The following is a 19,009-nucleotide window of genomic DNA, read 5'->3' on the forward strand; positions in this document are numbered from 1 at the left end:
AGAAGAACTGCACCAGCCTGCATTAGAGCCACAATAATGGCCAACCCAAGTGTGGTAAATAAAGCCTGTGGTGTCTTGAATTGCTACCAGATCAATCAGCAACATCTTACTGGGGCTCATTAGAGCCTTTTCAGGGAGGAACCAACTTCTTTCTTTTTTCTTTTTTTTTTTTTGGCGAGGCAATGATTGAGGTTATGTGATTTATCCAGGGTCACACCGTGAGGAAGTGTTAAGTGTCCCAGGCAGGATTGGAACTCAAGCCCTCCTGATTTTATCTACTGTCCCACCAATGCCTGATTGTTGACTATGCAAGGAGAAGTCAGAAGAGCTAAGGTCAAATCTTATTCATGCCCTTGGAGACTGAGGCAGAAGCCAAGAATCTCTACAGAAAATGAGACTCAGAACAGCAGAAAGCGGCATCCAGATATGGGGGGGATAGGAACAAGCTTGAGGGTAACCATCCCTTCCCAGAGTACAGGGTGGAGGGAGTCTGATCCTAGCACAAGTTCTAAAACAGAAAGTGACCCTGGAGGTAGGAGGAAAGAGAAAAAAAACAAAAACAAAAAACAGTGAACACAATGAAGAAATACAAGGGATTGGGAGAAGCTCTGGAGATGAAACTGAAAAAGAATAGTACCACAAGTTGAAGTAGAGTCTCAGAGAAAGAATATCTTGGCTACAAAGGCCAATGTGGAAGAAAGGAAGCTTTGGAGGAAAAAAATCAGGAGAGGAAGCCATTGAGACAAGAAAGTGGAAAATAATGCCTTGAAACATAGAACAGAAGAAGCAGAACTTAATATGACCAAGGAAGAAATAATAGAACAAAGTCAAAAGCTAGAAGGAAATGTTAAGTATTTTCTAGAAATCTAGAAAATAGCCAAGAAGATCATTTTTTCTTTTTTTTGTTATCATCACTATCAATCAGAGAGCTATGAGATTTTACTTAGTTTTTCTGTAATTATTAGTAATTTAAAACTTTTTTTTTCATATGATTGTTAGTAAACTAAATTTTTTCCTTTAAAACCTCTTTTTAATCTCTTTTAACTACTTACTAATTGGGGAATGACTCTTGGTTTAATACATTTGAATCAGTTCTTTCTTTTTTTCATTAAAATTTATTTTTTATGTTCTTTTGTAATGCCGGAGAAACCGAGCAAGACAGAGATTAGAGACCAATTTAATAATTTATTAAGTGGAGAGATATACTGGGACCAATGGATCCATGTTTGGTCCCAGGGCTGGACGAGACTATCATCTCAAAGAATCCAGCTCCCAGTATCAGACAGCAAGCTTTTTTGTAGGATGACAAGAACAATGGCATAATGGGGGAGACCTGGATGGGGATAACCTAATGGGGGGAGGCACCTAGGATGACATAATGGGAGGTACTGGAGAGGCTCCTGCTATTCTAATGATATCTAAAATGGATAAAGACCTTTATCCCATCAAATACTAAGAGGGAAAGGGAACACTAAGAGTAAGATAACCTGAGGCAGCTAGGATGATGGGGAAACTAGGTGGGGACATCAAAATGGAACTGAGGCACAACACTCTCTCCTATCGCCTCCCCCGAGGAAAAAAAAATTCTTGCTACAAACATGGATAGTCAAACAAAATAAATTCTGTACTGACCACATACATTTTCACATACATATCTGTATATAAGATAATATGTATCTTACACACTTGTACTTTGTGTGTATACACACATGTAAATATATACAATCTTGCATTCTGAGCTGTGGTTTGTTTGTTTTTACTTCTACATCTGATTGTAACTAGTAGATCCTCTGGAATCGTGATTGATCATTATACTGGTCAGAGTTTCTAATTCTTTCAGAATTGGTTGTCTTTACCACACTGTAGTTACTGTATAACTTGTTCTCTGGTCTTGTACTTAACTCTGTATCAGTTCATACAGGTCTTCTGAGATTTCTCTAAAACCATCCTTTCCATCATTTTTTACAGAATACCGGTATTCCATTATATACAATATAGGTGTATATGTATGTATATAAATAGTTTATAGATCATAACTTAATGTTTATATATTTCTATAACTTAACTTAATCATCCTCCAGTTGTTGAAACCTCCTCAGTTTCTTTTTCCTTTTTCCTCAGAAACAGAACAGCTATATTTTTGTACAGCCTTGGAATTTTGTTTTGCTTAGGACTAATCCCTTCTTTAATCTTCTCTTCCCTTTTTATTCTCCCTGTTCCTTCTCTCTTTTCTCTCCTATTTCCCTATCAAGTGTAAATTCTCTCTGTGTCTCACTGTCTGTCTGTCTGTCTCTCTCTCCCCCTCCTTTCCTTTCTCTCTCTCTCTCTCTCCCTTTCTCTTTGTCTCTCTGTCTCTCTCTCTCTCTCAGTATTCTTCCATCCTTCGACCAGCTCCGATGAGATTCATGTGTCACTCAATCCCCCACCCTCTCCTCCTCCTCCTTGGAATAGACTTCTACTTGCATACTCCAATTATGTGAGATAATTTTCCTTAACCTTCATTTTTCTTCACTCCCACAGTCTGTTCCTCTTTCCTTCTCTTTCCATTCTTACTTTAAGCTCATCAGAATATAAGATAACCACTCGTGGGTCTGCTGTCAAATTAAACTCCTTGACATATATTGATAATAGGGTTCAGAGGAGACACAGGTACTATTGCTTCAGAAGTTTCTTTTGACTTCCTGTATTTGCATTTCAAAGTTTCTCCATAGCGCTTGTCTTTTCATCAGGAATGCCTGGAAGTTCTCCATTTCATGAAAACTCCATTTCCCGCTCTCTGGATAAATTATCCTTGGCTCTAAGCCTATATAATTTTTTGCCTTATGAATACAAAATTTCAAGCTCTTTTGGAGAAAATGTCTCTGTAGGTTCTACGACTGATAGTGAGTGTTGTGTTATTTCAATATCTCGGGGACATCTCTGGGGTCTATAAGCTTTCAGTATTTCCCTTTTAATTTTCATATCATCAAAATTGTCCATTTTTATCTTGGATGATCCTCTCTATCACTTGTTTAATTTTGAACTCTTCTCCTTTACATATATTAGAAAGGCAATTTTGTCCATTCTCCCCTAATTTATTTTTTAAAAATAATTTAAAATTACTTTCAAATTAAATTGAATTGAATCACATTTCTTTTTTGTCAGTTTTTGTACAAACAAAACTAAAATAGCCAAGGCTAGAAAGCAGGCAGAAGACTGGGGAAAAATTAAATTCAAGGGTTCTAATAAAGGCCTCATTTCTAAAATATTTAGATAATTGGCTCAAATTTATAAAAATTCAAGCCATTCTCCAATTGATAAATGGTCAAAGGATATGAATAGATAAATTTCAGATAAAGAAATTGAAGGCATTTCTAGTCATATGAAAAGATGCTCTAAATCACTATTGACCAGAGAAATGCAAATTAAGCCAACTCTGAGATACCACTACACACCTAGACTGGCTAGAATGACAGGGAAAGATAACGCGGAATGTTGGAGGGGATGTGGGAAAACAGGGACACTGATACATTGTTGGTGGAATTGTGGATACATCCAGCCATTCTGGAGAACAATTTGTAACTATGCTCAAAAAGTCTATAAAACTGTGCATACCCTTTGATCCAGCAGTGTCTCTACTGGGCTTATACCCCAAGGAGATACTAAAGAAGGGAGAGGGACCTGTATGTGCAAGAATGTTTGAGGCTGCCCTGTTTGTAGTGGCCAGAAGCTGGAGACTGAGCGGAGCCCGTCATTGGGGAAAGGCCCAGTAAGTTCTGGGACACGAATGTCACGGAACGTTGTTGCCTGTTAGAAACGCCCAGCGGACTCTCTCTTCTCGCCGCCGGCGCCGGACCCGCCGCTCTGAGACCCCCGAGAGAGGCCGGAGCCCGCGGCCGCCGGTGACCGCCTGCGCTGAGCTCGGGAGGCGCGGACCCGGCGGCCACCAGCGGCCCCTTCCTCGACCTTAACTACACGCCCCAGTATGATCCCTCAAGCCGAGGCCGGGACGCCGAGATCCCCGGGCGGGCCGAGGCCGCCTTCCGGGAGCCGTAACGGGGAGATGCTGCGGCCCGGTGGCGGGGAGGCCGGGCCGCGGGGGACGCAGCGGAGCGTGCGGGCGATGCTGGCGATGGGCGCGAACCTGAGAAATCCCCTGGGGCGCCCCCCCCCCCGCACTGAGGGGGGACTCGGGCCGTTCCTGCTGCCCAGAAGACACGGGGCCCCGGGCGAGCTGGGGAGTGATGGCGAGGGCTGCCCGGAGCCCCTGCTTCCGCTGGCGCTGCCCGGGCTGCGGGCGGCTCCCTCCTGAGCCGAGCCCACGGGCGGGCTCGCTGTGGGTCTGACCCAGGCCGGCATCGGGAAGGGGCGACCAGCCGCGGGGGACCCTCAGGGGCCGCCTTCCCCAGCCCCCCTCCCCATGGCGGAGCCGGCAGGCCCCCAACCAGCATTTTGCCGCGCTCTCTCCTGGCACAACAACGAGCGTGGCCACAGCGGCCGGTGGCGGCTCCCGGTCCAGGGCCTCCAAGGAGTGAAGGGGGAGCCGCGGATCTGCAGCTGCTCCCCCCGGGGCCCGGAGCCCTCACCTGTGTTCCCATGCTGGGGACCCCGGGCAGTGTCCCAGAGCCGCCCCTGCGGGGGGAGAAGCCTGGGCTGTGCCCCACGTGCGACCCATCAATCAAGTCTCCGCATTCAGTGAAAAAAAAAAGAAAGGACCAGCAGGAGGATTTCAGAGCGGCCTGGAGAGACTGACACGAAGTGATGCTGAGGGAAAAGAGCAGGGCCTCCTGGTACGCGGCAACAACGAGGCTATGTGATGATCAACTCTGATGCACGTGGCTCTTTCCAACAACCGGCTCAGGCCGGTTCCAGTGATCTTGTGATGGAGAGAGCATCCGGAGAGGGGCTGTGGGAACTGAGGACATAACATTCTCACTCTTTTCGTTGTTGTTCTCTTGCATTTTGTCAAAAATCCCTTTTTGATCTGATTTCTCTTGTGCAGCAAAATAATTGTATAAATAATGTTTACACATATCGGATTTAACATCTATTTTCATATGTACAATGTGTATTGGGTTACCTGCCATCTAGGGAAGGGGTGGAGAGGAGGGGAAAATCTGGAACACAGGGCTAGGCAAGGGTCAATATTGTCAAATTACCCGTCCTTATGTTTTGAAAGTAAAAAGCTCTAATTTAAAAAAACCTGTTGGTTTTTTAACCAACCAAGTGAACCAAGTGTTGGTTCCCTTGACCAATGATCTATGAGGGAATGCCTATTGGTCTTATGTAAATTTATTATCAATTGATATATACTAAATCCCAGAGGAAGTTGATACCAATATTTTTTCTCATTTGACCACCTCCTTCTAATTCTAGATGCACTAACGCTGTCTGTGTAGAAGCTCTTCAGCTTGGAATAATCGAAGTTCTCTCTTCTCTTTTGATTTGCCCCCATCTCTTATTTGGTCAGAATCTATCTCCTAGCCATCACTGTGAGAAGTAGATGACCTGCTTCTCTTCTGATTTTTAACAATATCTTTCAGATCAGGGGTGCCTCTATGTTCACTTAGAATGTATTGTGGAATATGGGGTAAAGTGTTGGGCTAGACCTAATTTCTGCTGGAATTTCACATCATTGGAGTAGAATCTCCAGTTTCCCAGCAGCTTTATTATTTTGTTTATTTTTTCCAAATAAGGAGGGTTTTTTCCCCCTAGCTAATGGATGTTTTCCACTTTAACAAACACTCGGTTATTGACTTCTTATTTCTGACTCTCTCTTGTCTAGTCTGTTCCATTAATCTACCATTCTTTTTTTCTAAACCAGTGTCGGATGATTTTAATGATTGCTGCTTTATAACATAATTTGAAGTCTGGCAGACGTATTCCTCTTTTGCCTCTACTTTTTCTATCATTTCTCCTGATACTCTAAATCTTTTGTTTTTCCAAATGAATTTTGTTATTATTATTATTTTAAGCTTTAGAAAGCATCTCCTTGGTAATTTGGTTGGTATGACATTAAAAGTATAAATGAATTTTATATGGTCATAGGCTAGCTATGAACATAGAATATTCTGCTAGCTATTTACATTGTTCTTTATGTCTTTAAGGAGCATTTTGTAATTGAGTCCACATAAGTCTTTTGTGTATTTTGGTAGATTGATCCCCACATATTTTATGCATTTTGTAGTAACTTGAAATAGGATTTCCCTTTCTCTACTAGTTTCTTGTATTTTGTTATTGTTATATCGAAATACTATTGATTTTTGAGGGTTTATTTTGTAGCCTGTAGCTTTAATAAAGCTATTTTCTGTCATCTTTGCCGATTCCCTAGAATTTTCTAGGTGAACCATTTTATCATCTGAGCAACAAGAATAACGTTATCTTCTCTGTATCCATCTTTATATTTTAAATTTCTTTCTCATCTTATTGCTATGGATAGTAATTCCAGAACTCTATCAAATAACAGTGGAGAAAGTGGGCATTTTGTTTCACTTCCATATTTATTGGACAAGACTCTAGTGTATCTCCATTGCGTATGATGCTTGCTTTTTGTTTTAAAAGAATTTGCACGGCAACAACAAGATTATGCGATGATCAATTCCAATGAACGGGGCTCTTTTCAACAATGAGATGATTCAGTCCAATTCCAATGCTCTTGTGATGAAGAGAGCCCCTGAAACCAGAGAGAAGACTGTAGCAACTGAGTGTGGACCACAACATAGTATTTTCACTCTTTTTGTTATTGTTTGCTTGCATTATGTTTTCTTTCTTTTTGATCTAATTTTTTTTTTTTGTACAGCAAGATAATTGTGTATATATATATATATTGGATTTAACATATATTTTAAACATGTTTAGTATATATTGGACTACTTGCCATCTCGGGGAGGGGATAAGGGCAAGGAGGGAAAAATTTGAAACATAAGGTTTTCTGAGGGTTGATGTTAAAAAATTATCCATGCATACGTTTTGAAAATAAAAAGTTTTAATAATAATAATAATAATAAAAGAATGTGGTTCTTTGTCAAAGGCTTTTTTCTGCATCTATTGAGATATCATATAGTTTTGGATATTTTGGTTTTTAATATGATTATGATATGATCATATGATGTATGTTATGATCATAATCACATGATTATTGTTTTGCTAAAATTGAATTATCCTTGCATCTTCGATATAAATCCCACTTGGTCATAATGAATGATTTATTGGATAAATTATAGTTTGTTTGAAGTTTTTGAGTTAATATTCTTCAATGAAATTGGCCTGTAGTTTTCTTTCTGTGCTTTATCTTTCCTAGTTTAGGTATTAGGACTATATTTGTTTCATGAAAGGAATCCGGCAATGTTTTTTTTTTTTCTCATATTTTGAGAATAATTTGTGAAGCATGGATACTAACTATACTTTAAAAGTTTGATGGATTTCTGTGAATCTGTCATAATCAGGATTTCCTCTCATTCCCCTCTTTTAGTGGTTCCTTTACATCTAGATATATTTCCTTTTCTGAATTTCAAGTATTTAAGATCTCTATTTAGCCTTCTAATAATTTGGGTATTTACATTTTAAAAAATATTCTATTTATTTTGTATTCTCAGTTTTGTTAGCACATAACTATGTGTAATATATTCTGGTTATATTGGTTTCTTCTGGTATTTTTATGATAATTTTTTTCAGTTGCTATTTCATTAATTTAATTTTCTACTCTTTTTAATCAGACTGGATAAGAGGTTATCAATTTTGTTGGCTTTTCAAAGCACCAACTTTTAGTTTTATTTCATTCTATATTTTTGTTTCTAATTTATTTACTTCCCCTCTAGTCTTTAATATCCCCTATTTTGTACTTATTTTGGGCTTGTTTGTTGTTGTCTTTCTACTTTAATACATAAATACATACATATATATATTTAGTTTGTTAATCCTTTCTTTTTCTATTTTGCTAATGTATGCTTGTAAGGATATAATTTTTCCCCTGAGGACTGCTTTAGCTGCATCCCAGAAATTTAGGGTTGCTGTTTCATTATTACCATTTTTCTTTACAAAATAATTATTTCTATGATTTGTTCTTTGACCTAGTTATTATTTAGGATTTCATTTTTTAAAAGCTTTTTATTTTCAAAATATATACATGGATAATTTTTAAACATTAACCCTTGTCAAACCTTGCATTCCAATTTTTCCCCTCCCTTCCACCCCCTCCCCTAGATGGCAAGTAATCCAATATATGTTAAACATGGTAAAAAATATATGTTAAATCCAATATATGCATATGTATTTATACAATTATCTTGCTGCACAAGAAAAATCAGATCAAAAAGGAAAAAAAGGAGAAAAAAAATGAAATGCAAGCAAACCACAGCAAAAAGAGTGAAAATCCTATGTTGTGATCCATACTTAGTCCCTACAATTCTTTTTCTGGGGGTAGATGGCTCTCTTCTTCCCAAGATAATTGGAACTGACCTGAATCATCTCATTGTTGAAGAGTGCCACGTCCATCAGAATTGATTGCTGTATAATCTTGTTGTTGGGTACAATGATCTCCTGGTTCTGCTCATTTCACTCAGCATCAGTTCATGTAAGTCTCTCCAGGCCTTTCTGAAATTATCCTGCTGCTCACTTCTTATAGAACAATAATATTCCATAACATTCATATACCATAATTTATTCAGCCATTCCCCAACTGATGGACATTTACTCAGTTTCCAGTTTCTTGCCACTACAAAAAGGGCTGCCACAAACATTTCTGCCCATGTGGGTCCCTTTCCCCAGGATTTCACTGTTAAATTTCCATTGGGATCTAGTAACTTTTGTTTGGTTTCTAAAGCAACTACTATTTTTACTGTTATACTCTACAAAGGATGTATTAACCATTTCTGCCTTTTTACACTTTTTGCACTCTCTCTGTATGGGTCAATTTTTGTAAAAGTTCCACGTGGCACTAAAAAATATGTATGTTCTTTGGATGTCCCATTTATGTTCATCCTTTATTTTGAAAAGGACCAGTGACCTCATAGAGTGAAGCCTTCCCTCAAACATGAATTGGCGTTAAATGAGGCAGAGTTGTACAAGGTTGTCAGCCTTTCTCTTCCGGAGTCATCAAAGTCCAGTGGCAAAACAAAAGTCAAAATGACTGACAGTAGCCTGGGATGCACTGGATGACCTTGGTATCTTTGATGTCTGACCAAGCACTTTATCTGCCTTCATGGCTGTTGGAACAAACTGTTCTTATCTGCCCATTCTGTAGGGGGAATCTCCTCCCTAACTCACGGATTTGAGACCTGTCCCATTTAGGAGATACCGTAAGTCTTTTAAAATTCTAATTTCTCCAGCAATGTGTTCCATTTATTATTTTCTCCTTTGTTTATATTTCTGTTAGAGTTATCCAAAACTAAGAAAGGGATATTGAAGTCTCCTATCGCTGTGTGTTAGTGTTTTTGTCCTCTTGTAGCCCAGATGTTTTCTTTATAAATCTGGATAAGGCATATGCAGCACATAAGTTTATTACTGATGATTGGTTTGTTATTCTGGTTTCTTTCATTATAATGTAGTTTCCTTATTTATCTTTTTTTTTTTTGGAGGGAATGTTTGTTTTTGCTCTGTCAGATAACATAATTGCAACTCTTTCTTTTTTGAATTTGCTGCATAATAACAATTTTTTTCCATCCCCTTAATTTCATTTTGTGTCTATTTTGTTTTTTCCAATGTGTTTTTTTGCAAGTAAAAGATTGTAGGTTTTTGTTTACTTATACAATCTGTCACTCTTTTTAATTTTATTGGATTGTTTAATCCATATATTTAAAGTTATGAAATTTAGGTTTATGTTTTCTTCCATCTGTCTCTAATATTTTATCAAGTTATGATTTTTTCTCTGCTGCTATAAATACAGTACCATATTCCTTTAGTTACTTTATCTAAATCTTTTTTAAAGATGATTCTGTTTCTATCAGCTGTATTTCCCTTGCCCTTGATCCCTTCTTTTCACTTGTTACTTTTCCTCTTTAGGATTTTGTTTACTGATTCCTTTTTCCCCATCTTATCTGGTTATATAAATTCTCCCCCTTCCCCACACTTTCTCTCCTCTCACTCAGATAGAATCTGCCTCCTTCTTCTCCCCTTCAAGACTTATTTTTTTTTAAACTTTTTAAAAACTAAGACTTTAAAAAAACAAGACAAGGTGGTGCAGTGGATAGAGCACTGGTCTTGGAATCACGAAGACCTGATTTCAAATCCAGCCTCAAACATGTTACTAGCTGTGTGACCCTGGTTAAGTCACTTAACTCCAATTTCCCCCTCCCCCCCAATTTCATATTTTGTACTTCTTTCCACAAAAAGATCTTTCACTCTCCATTTTTTCTTTCTATTTTAGACCCCAATTCCCTCTTGCAAGGCCCCCAGAATTATCTGGTATTTCTCTTTTCTCTGGGTTTCTCACACTATCACACTTTACAAAGTTTGTATTCTAGGCTTCTTATAGAATTTGCCTCACAGATTTCCTCTTTCCTACTGTGTCCAGTCTCAGAACAAATGCCAATTATTGTCAGAGAGAACCCTCTCCATGGTAGAGCCCCTTCTCCACCACATCCTTGATTATGCAGTTTTCCATCTCTCCTGGCTGCCTTTATTCCCCATTTGCTTCCAAATCTCCCTGGGTCCAGGCTCTCCCACTCCCCCAAGAACCAGTTGCCCTCAGGAAACTTGGGGAAAAAATTTATTTATAATGTGATTATATCTTTATGATATATACATTTGGAGCTCTTGGTGTATAATTCCTACTTTGTTATTTAATTGGGGATTTTTGATTTGTGGCTCAAGTTTTTTCTTTTTTTTTTCTTTTTTAATTGCATGCTCAATTTATTTATTTGTTTGGAATTAGGCTTAGTTGTCTCATTAACCACTCTTTTGTTGATGAAAGCATTTAGAGAGATAATTCTCCCCTCAGAACTGCCTTGGCTGTAACCTATAAGTTTTGGTACGTTGTCTCATTATAGTCATTTTCTTTGTTAAATTTTTCTTTTGTTTCTATAATTAGTTCTTTGACACACTAGTTCTTTAGAATTATGTTAATTAGTCTCCAATTGCTTCTCAATTCTCCCCCCCCCAAAAGGAAAACCCCCCCCCCCCCCCCCCCCCCCCCCCCCCCCCCCCCCAAAAAAAAAAAAAAAAAAAAAAAAAAAAAAAAAAAAAAAAAACCCCCCCGGGGGAAAAACCCCCCAAAAAACAAATGGAAATTTTAAAAAAACCCTTAAAAAAACCCCCCGGGGGCCCAACCCCCCTTAACCCAAAAAAAAACCAAACCAAATTCCCCCCCCAAAAAACCCCCCCCCCCGGGGCCCCCCCCCCCCACCCCCCCCCCCCAAAACCCAAACCCCCTGGGCCCTCGGGGCCCCAGGGAAAAAAAAAACCCCCAAAACCAAAAAACCCCCCGGGCCAAAAAACCCCCCCCAAAAAAACCCCCCCCCCCAATTTTTAAAAACCCAAAATCCAAGGGAAAAGGGAAAAAAAAAAAACCCCGAAACCCAAAAACCAAACAAAAAAAAACCCCCAAAAAACTTTTTCCCCCAAAAGGGAAAAAAACCCCCTTCCCACCCCCAAAAAAAATTTTTCCGCCCCAAAAACCCCCGGGGGGGCCCCCCCCCCCCCAAAAAAAACCCCCCAAAAAAAAAAACCCAAAAACCCCAAAAAAAAAGGGGGAAAAAACCCACCCCCCCTCCCCCCCCAAAAAAAAGGGCCCCAAAAAGGGAAAAAAAAGGGGGGAAATCCCCCCAAAAGGGGAAAAAACCCCGGTTTCCCCCAACCCCCAAAAACCCCGGGCCCCCAAAAACCCCTTAAAAGGGAAACCCAAAAAAAAACCCCCCCCTTAAAAAAAACCCCCCCCCCAACCCCCCCAAAAACCCCAAAAAAAACCATTCCTTTCCCCGGGGGGCCCCCCCCAATTTCCCCAACCCCCTTTTTTGGAAAAGTTTTCCCCTTTCCCCCCCCTTTAAAGGCCCCAAACCCCCCCAAAAAAAACCCCCCAAACCAAAAACCCCCCCCCCAAAACCCCACCCCCCCCCCCAAAACCCCCCCCCCCCCCCCCCCCCCCCCCCCCCCCCCAAACCCCCCCCCAAATCCCCAAACCCCTCCCCCCCCCAAAACCCCCCCCCAAATTCCCCCCCCCAAACCCCCCGGCCCCGTTCCCCCCCCCCCCTTCCCCCCTTTTTTTCCCCCCCCCCCCCCTTTTCCCCCCAAACCCCCCCCCCCCCGGGGCCCAAACCCCCCCTTCCCCTTCCCCCCCCTAAACCCCAATCCCCCCCCCATTCTCCCCTTTCCCCCCCAAACCTTCCCCCCGGGCTTTACCCCCCCCAACCCCTTCCCCCCCCCCCCCCCCAAACCCCCCCCCCCCCAAAACCCCTTTTTTAAAAAAAAAAAAACCCCCCCTTCCCTTTTTGGGGCCCCCCCTCCCCACCCTAAAACCCTTCACCCCTTTCCCAAAAAAAACCCCCCCCAACCCCCCCCCGGGGGGGGGGCCCCCCCCCCCCCCAGGGAAAAAAAAAACCCCGGGGGGTTTTTCCCCAAAATCCCCTTTTAAACCCCTTTTTTTAAAAAAAAAAAAAAAATTTTTCCAAAAATTTCTTTTCCTTCCCCCAAAAGGGAAAAAAATTTTTTAAAAAAAAAAAATTTTTTTCCCCAAAAATTTTTTTAAAAAAAAAAAAAAAAAAAATTTTTTTCCCCCCAAAAAAAAATTTTCCCCCCCCCAAAAAAAAAAAAAGGGGGTTTAAAACTTAAAAAAAAAAAAAAGGGGTTTTCCCCCCCCAAAAAAAAACTGGGGTTTTCCAAAAAAAATAAAAAAACCAAGAAAAAAAAAGGAAAACCCCAAAACAAAAACCCGCCCAAAACCCCACAACCCCCCGGGGGGGAAAAACCCAAAAAAAGGGGCCCCTTTTTAAAAACCCCCCGGGCCCCAAAAAAAAAAAAAATTCCCCCCCCCCAAACCCCCAAAAAAAAAAAACCAAAAACAAAACCCAAACCCCCAACCCCCCGTCCCTTTCCGCCCAAAAAAAAAAAAACCAAAAACCCGCTTCCCCAAAAAACCCTTTCCCCAAACCAAAAAAAAAACCACACAAAAAAACAAACACCCAAAAACCCCCCCCCCCCCCCCCACCCCCCCACCCCCCCAAAAAAAAATGGGGGAAAATTTAAAAACCCCCCCCCCAAAAAAAAAATTGGGCCCCCCCCCAAAAAAAAATTCCCGGGGAAAACCTTTGGGGCCCTTTTAAAAAAAAACCCCCCCCCCCCTTTTTTTTTTAAAAAAACCCGGGAACAAAAAAAAAAGGGGGTTTTAAGGGAAAAAAAAAAAACCCAAAAAGGGGGGGAAAACCCAAAAGGGAAAAGGGGGGAAAAGCAAAAAGGGAAAAAAAAGGGGGGGGGAAAAAGACCGGGGAAACCCGGGGGGGGACGGCCGGGGGGGGGAAGGAAGGAAAACCCGGGCCCCACCAGGTGTGTTTTCCCCCCCCCCAAAAAAACCCCGGGGGGGCCCGGGAAGGGTTTGGGGGGGGAAAAATGTTGGAAAAAAGGGGGGCCCAAGGGGGGGGGGGGGGGGAAAGGGGGGGCCCAGGGGGGAGAGGGGAAAAAAAGGGGGAAAAAAAGGGAAAGGGGAAAAAAAGGGGGGAAAAAAAAGGGAAAAACAAGGGGGGAAAGGGGGGGGAAAAAAAAAAAAGGGGGAAAAAAGGGGGGGGGAAAAAAAACAAAAAAAAAAAAAAAAAAAAAAAAAAAGGGGGGAAAAAAAAAAAAAGGGAAAAACCCCGGGAAAAAAAAAAAAAAGAAAAAAAAGGGGGGCCCCCCCCCCTTTCCCAACCCCCCCCCCCTTTTCCCTTTAAAAACCCCCTTTTTCCCCACCAAAAAAAAAATTTTCCCCCCAAAAAAACCAAACCCAACCCCCCCCCCTTCCCAAGGGAAAAAAACCGGGGCCCCCCCTCCCGGAAAACCCCCCCCCCCGGGCCCCGGGGGGGGGCCCCCCCCAAAAAAACCCCCCCCCAAATAAAAACCCCCCCCCCCCAAAAAAAGGGCCTCCCAAACCCCAAAAACCCTTCCCCCCAAACCCCAAAAAAACCCCCCAAAAACCCCCCCTCCCCCCGGGTTTAAAAAGGGAAAACAAAAAGGGCCCTTTAAAACCCCAAAAAAACAAAAAAACCCCCTTTCCCCCCAAAACCCCCCGGTTAAAACCCCCACCAAGGCCCCTTCCCCTTTTAAAAAGGGGCCCTTTTTCCCCCCCCGGGGGGCCCAAAATTTTCCCCAAAAACCCCGGGGGAAAAAAATTTTCCCCCCCCCCAAAAAAAAAGCCCAAACCCCCCCCCCTTTTTTTTTAAAAAAAAAATTTTGAACCCCAAAACCCCCCGGGGGCCCCCGGGAAAATTTTTTAAAAAAGGTTTTTTCCTTTTTGGGGGGGTCCCAAAAGGGCCCCGGGAAAAAGGGGGGAAAAAAAAGGGGAAAAAAAAAAAAACCCAAAAAAAAAAAATTTTTTTTTCCCCCAAAAAAAAAATTTAAAAAAAAAAAACCTTTGGGTTTAAAAAAAAAAAAACCTTAAAAAAAAATTTAAAATTTCCTTTTGGGGTTTTGGAAAAAAAAATTGGGGGGGAAAACCCCCCAAAAAAAAAGGAAGGGGGGGGACCCGGGCGAAAGAAACCCTTTGGGGGGCCCGGGGTTTTTTCCCCTGGGGTTTGGGGGGGTTTTGGAAATTCCCCCAAAAAAGGCCCCCAGGGCCCCCCCTTTTGGGGGTTTCCCGGGTTTCCCGGGGGGGCCCCCCCTTTTTTTGGGGAAAACCCCCCTTTAAGGGTTTTGGGTCCCCCCGGGGGGGGGGGGGGGGGGCCCCCCGGGGGGGGCCCGGGGAAACCCCCCCCGGGCCCCCCCGGGCGGGGGCCGGGGGGGTTTTTTGGGGAAAAAGGGGGGGGGGGCCCCCCCCCTTTCCGGGGGAAAACCCCCGGGTTGGGGTTTGGGGTTTTTTCCCCCCGGGCCCCCCCCCCCCCCCCTTTCCCAAAAAAAGGCCCAAAAAAAAGGAAAAAAAAAGGGGGGCCCCCACCGGGGGCTCCCGGGCCCCCGGGGGGGCCCCCCCGCCCCGGGGGCCCCCCCCCCCCCCGGTCCCCCGGGGGGGACCCCTTTTTTGGTTAAGAAAGGGGAAACCCCGGGGGGGGCCCCCCTTGGGGGCCGGCCCCCCCCCACCAAAGGGGGCCCAATTTTTAAAACCCCCCCCCCCAACCTTAAAAGGGGGCCCCCCCCACCGGGGGCCCCAAGGGGGGCTTTTGGGGGGAACCTTTGGGGTTGGGGGCCCCCCCGGGGGGGAAACCCGGAAAATTTTCCCCGGGGCCCCCCCAAGCCCCCCCCCGCCCCCCCCCCCGGGGGGAAAAACCCCCCAAAAAAAATTTTTTCCCGGAAAACCCCCCTTTTTCCCAAACCCCCCCCCCCCCCCCCCCCCCCCCCTGGTACCCCTTGAACCCCCGGGGCCCCCCAAAATTAAAACCTTGGGGTTTTCCCCAAAAAAAGAACCCCGGCCCCCCCTTTTTTTTCCCCCCCCGGGGAAACCCCAAACCCCCCCTTTTTTTTTCCCCCTTTTTTTTCCCCCAAATTTTTAAAAAACCCAAAAAACCCCCCCAACCCCAAAAAAAAAACCCGCCCCCCCCAAAAAACCCAAACCAGGTTCCCCGGGGGGGAAAAAAACCCCCCCCCCGCCCCTCCCCAACAAAACCCCCCCCAAACACCCCCCCCTTTTTTTTCCCCCCCCCCCCCCCCCCAAAAACCCCCGGGGGCCCCCCCCAAACCTTTTTTCCCTTCCCAAAAAACCCCCCTTCCGGGCCCCCCCCCCCCCCCCCCAAAAAAAGGCCCCCCCCCCCCAACCCCCCCAAAAGGGGGGGAAACCCAAAAACCCACCCCTGGCCCCCAAAAAACCCAGCCCAAAAAAACCCCCAAAAAAAAGGGCCCCCTTTTCCCCCCCCCCCCCCCCCAAAAGGGGGAAAAACCCCAAAAACCCCCCCCAAAAAAAAAACCCCCCCCCCCCCCAAAACCCCTCCCCCAAAGGCCCCCCCCCCCCAAAAACCCAAAAAAACCCTTTTTTTTGGTTAAAGGAAAATTAAAAAAAAACCCCCCAAAAAAACCCCCGGGGGGGCCCCCCCCCCAAAAATTTAAAAACCTTGGGCCCAAACCCAAAAAACCCCCCAGGGCCCCCGGAAAACCCAAAAAACCCCCCCCCCCCCCCCCCAAAAATTTGGGCCCAATGGGGAAAAAATTTTTCCCCAAAACCCACTCCAAAACCCTTAAAACCCAAAAGGGCCCCCAAAAAAAACCGGGAAATTTTTTCCCCCAAAAATTCCGGGCCCCAACCCAAAAACCCGGGGGACCCAAAAAAATCAAAAACCCTAAAAAAAGGGGCCCCCCCCAAACCCCAAGGGGCCCAAACCCCCCAAAACCCCCGGGGAAAAGGGGGAAAAACCCCCCCAAAAAAAAAACCCCCCCCGGGGGCAAAAAAGGCCCCCCCCCCAAACCCCTTTTTGGGGGGGACCCCAAAAAACCCCCCCCCCCCAAACCTTTTCCCCAAAAAAAATTTGGGCCCCCAAACCCCAAGAAACCCCTTTTCCCCCCCCCCCTTCCCCCCCTTCCCCCCCCCCCACCCCCTTTCCCCTTGGCCCCCTTTCCCTGGCCCTCCCCCCCCCCCAACCCCCCAAACCGGGCCAAAAACCCCTTTCCTTAATGGGCCCCCCTTTCCCCCCCCCCACCCCCAAAAAATTTCCCAAAAAAACCCCCCCCCCGGGGGGAAAAGGAAAACCCCAAAACCAAAGGGGGGGCCCCCCCCCCCCGGCCGGGAAGGAAAAAAACCCCCCAAAAAACCAAAGGGCAAAATTTAAAAAGGGGGTGGGGAAACCAGGCCCCCCCTTTTTTTAAAAAAAAGGGCCCAAACCCCCCAAAAAAATTTAAAATTTCCCCCCCCCAAATTTTAACCACCCCGGCCCGGGCCCCCCGGACCCAAAAGGCCCCGGGCCGGGCCCAAAAACCCCCCAAAACCCCAAAAACCCCCCCAACCCCAAAAACCCAAAAAGGGGAAAACCCCCCAAAAACCCAAAACCCCCAGGGGGGGGAAAAAAAAAATTCCCCCCCCCCCGGGGGTTGGCAAAAAGGGGGTTTGGGGGGGGAAAAAAAAAAAACCCCCCGGGGGTTAAAACCGGGCCCCCAAAAAAAAAAAGGGGAAAAAACCCCCCGGGGGGAAAAAAAAACCCCCCAAAAAAAAAAAAACCAAAAAGGAAAAATAAAACCCCCCCTTTAAAAAAACCAAGAACCCCCCCAAAAACCCCCCCAAAAACCCCCCCCCCCCCCCCCCCTTGGGCCCCCCCACCCCCCCCCCCCCCAAACCCCCCAAAAAGGGGAAAAAAAAACCCCCCCCCCCAAAACCCCTTTCCCCCCCCAAACAGGGCCCTGGTTCCCCCTTCCTTTTCCCCCCAAACACCCCCCCAACCCCCGCCCCCCCCACCCCAAAAAAACCCCCCCCCGGGGAAACCAAACCCCCCCCGGGGCTCCCCCCCAAAACCTTTTTTAAAAACCCCGGGAAAAAGGGAAAAAATTTGAAAAAAATTTCAACCCAAAAAAAAAATTAAAAACCCCCAAAAAAAAAAAAAAAAAACCCCAAAAAAAAAAACCCCCAAAAAACCCCCCCCCCAAAAAACCCCCCCCCCCCCCCCCCCCCAAAAAACCGGGGCCCCCGGAAAAAAGAAAAGGGGGGGCCCCCCCCCCCCCGGGTCCCCAAGGAAGGGGGGGGGGCCCCCCCCGGGGGCCCCCCCGGGGGGGGTAGGTCCCGGGGGGGGGGGCCCGGGGGGGGGCCGGGGGGTTTGGGGGGGGGGGGGGGGGGGAACCGGGGGGCCCTGGGCCGGGGGGAATTTGGGCCCCCTTTTTAGCCCGGGCCCAAAAAAAGGGGGGGGTTCCCCCCCCCGCCCCCGGCTGGGGGGCCCCCCCCCTTTCCCCCACCCGGAACCCCCCCTTTTCCCCCCCCGGCCCCTGGCCCCTTTTGGGGCCCGGGGGGGCCCCCCCCCCCGGGGCGGCCTTCCAAACCCCCCCCCAAATTTCCCGGGCCCCTTTTGGGGGCCCCCCCCCGGGGGGTTTTCCCCCCTTTTTTTTAAACCCTTCCCCCCCCAAAAATGGGCCCCCTTTCCCCCCAAAAACCCCCGGGCCCCCCCCCCCCCCCCCCCCCCCGGCCCCCCCCCCCTTGGCCCCCGGCCCCCCCCCCTTTTTTTATTTGGGAAAATAACTTTCCCAAAGGCCCGGGGGGCCCCCGTTTGGGCCCGGGGCCCCCCAAAAAAAAACCGGGGAAAAAAACCCCCCGGAATTTTTTTTTTTTTTAAAACCATTCCCCCCCCCCCCTTTTTGGGGGCCCAAAGGGGGGTTTTCCCCGGAAAAGGGAAAACCCAAAAAAGGTTTTAAAAACCCCCCCCCAAAAAAAAAGGGGGGGCCCCTTTGGCCCCGGGGGGGCCCTTTTTTTTTTCCCCCCAAAATTTTTTGGGGAAGGTTAAGGGGGGAAACGGGGGGGCCGGGGGGTTTTGGGGTTCCCCTTTAAACCAAAAATTTTAAGCCAAGGGGGGAAAGCAAAAAAAAACCCCCCAAAGGGCGGGGGTTTCCGGCCGGGGGAAAAAAAAAAAAAAAAAAAACCCCCCCAAACCCCAAACCCAAAAAGGGCCCCTTTTTAAAAAAAATTTCTTTAAACCCCCCAAAAATCCCCCTTCCCCCCCAAAAAAAAAGGGGAACCCAAAACCCAAAAAAACCCTTTTAAAAACCCCCCCCCCCTTTTTTAAAATTCCTTTTTAAAACCCCGGAAAACCAAAAAAACCCCCCCCCCCCCCCAAAAACCCCAAATTCCCCAAACCCAAAAAAATTTCCAACCTTTTCCCAAATTTTCCAAAACCCAAAACCCCAAACCCCTTTCCCCGGGGAAAAAAATTTTTTTTAATTAAAAAAAAAATTTTTTTCCCAATTTTATTTTTAAATTTTTTTTTTTTTTTTTTTCCAAACCCCCTTTAAAACC

At 45.8% G+C, this 19,009-nt stretch overlaps 1 protein-coding gene across 1 annotated transcript in view; it reads right to left on the bottom strand.

Annotated features, from left to right (window-relative positions):
- Window positions 1-3,946: 3,946 nt before the first annotated feature.
- The window catches only part of PTPRF (protein tyrosine phosphatase receptor type F), a 75,428-nt gene continuing 60,365 nt past the window's right edge, over window positions 3,947-19,009 (bottom strand). Inside the window, exons 9-10 of the mRNA XM_031968561.1 lie at window positions 5,060-5,066; window positions 3,947-4,501 (exon numbers count right to left, since the gene is read on the bottom strand). Coding sequence (XP_031824421.1) covers window positions 3,947-4,501; window positions 5,060-5,066 — 562 coding nt within the window. The remainder of the gene's footprint in view (window positions 4,502-5,059; window positions 5,067-19,009) is intronic.

Source organism: Sarcophilus harrisii, chromosome 4, assembly GCF_902635505.1.
Source record: "Sarcophilus harrisii chromosome 4, mSarHar1.11, whole genome shotgun sequence".
NCBI lineage: Eukaryota > Metazoa > Chordata > Mammalia > Dasyuromorphia > Dasyuridae > Sarcophilus > Sarcophilus harrisii.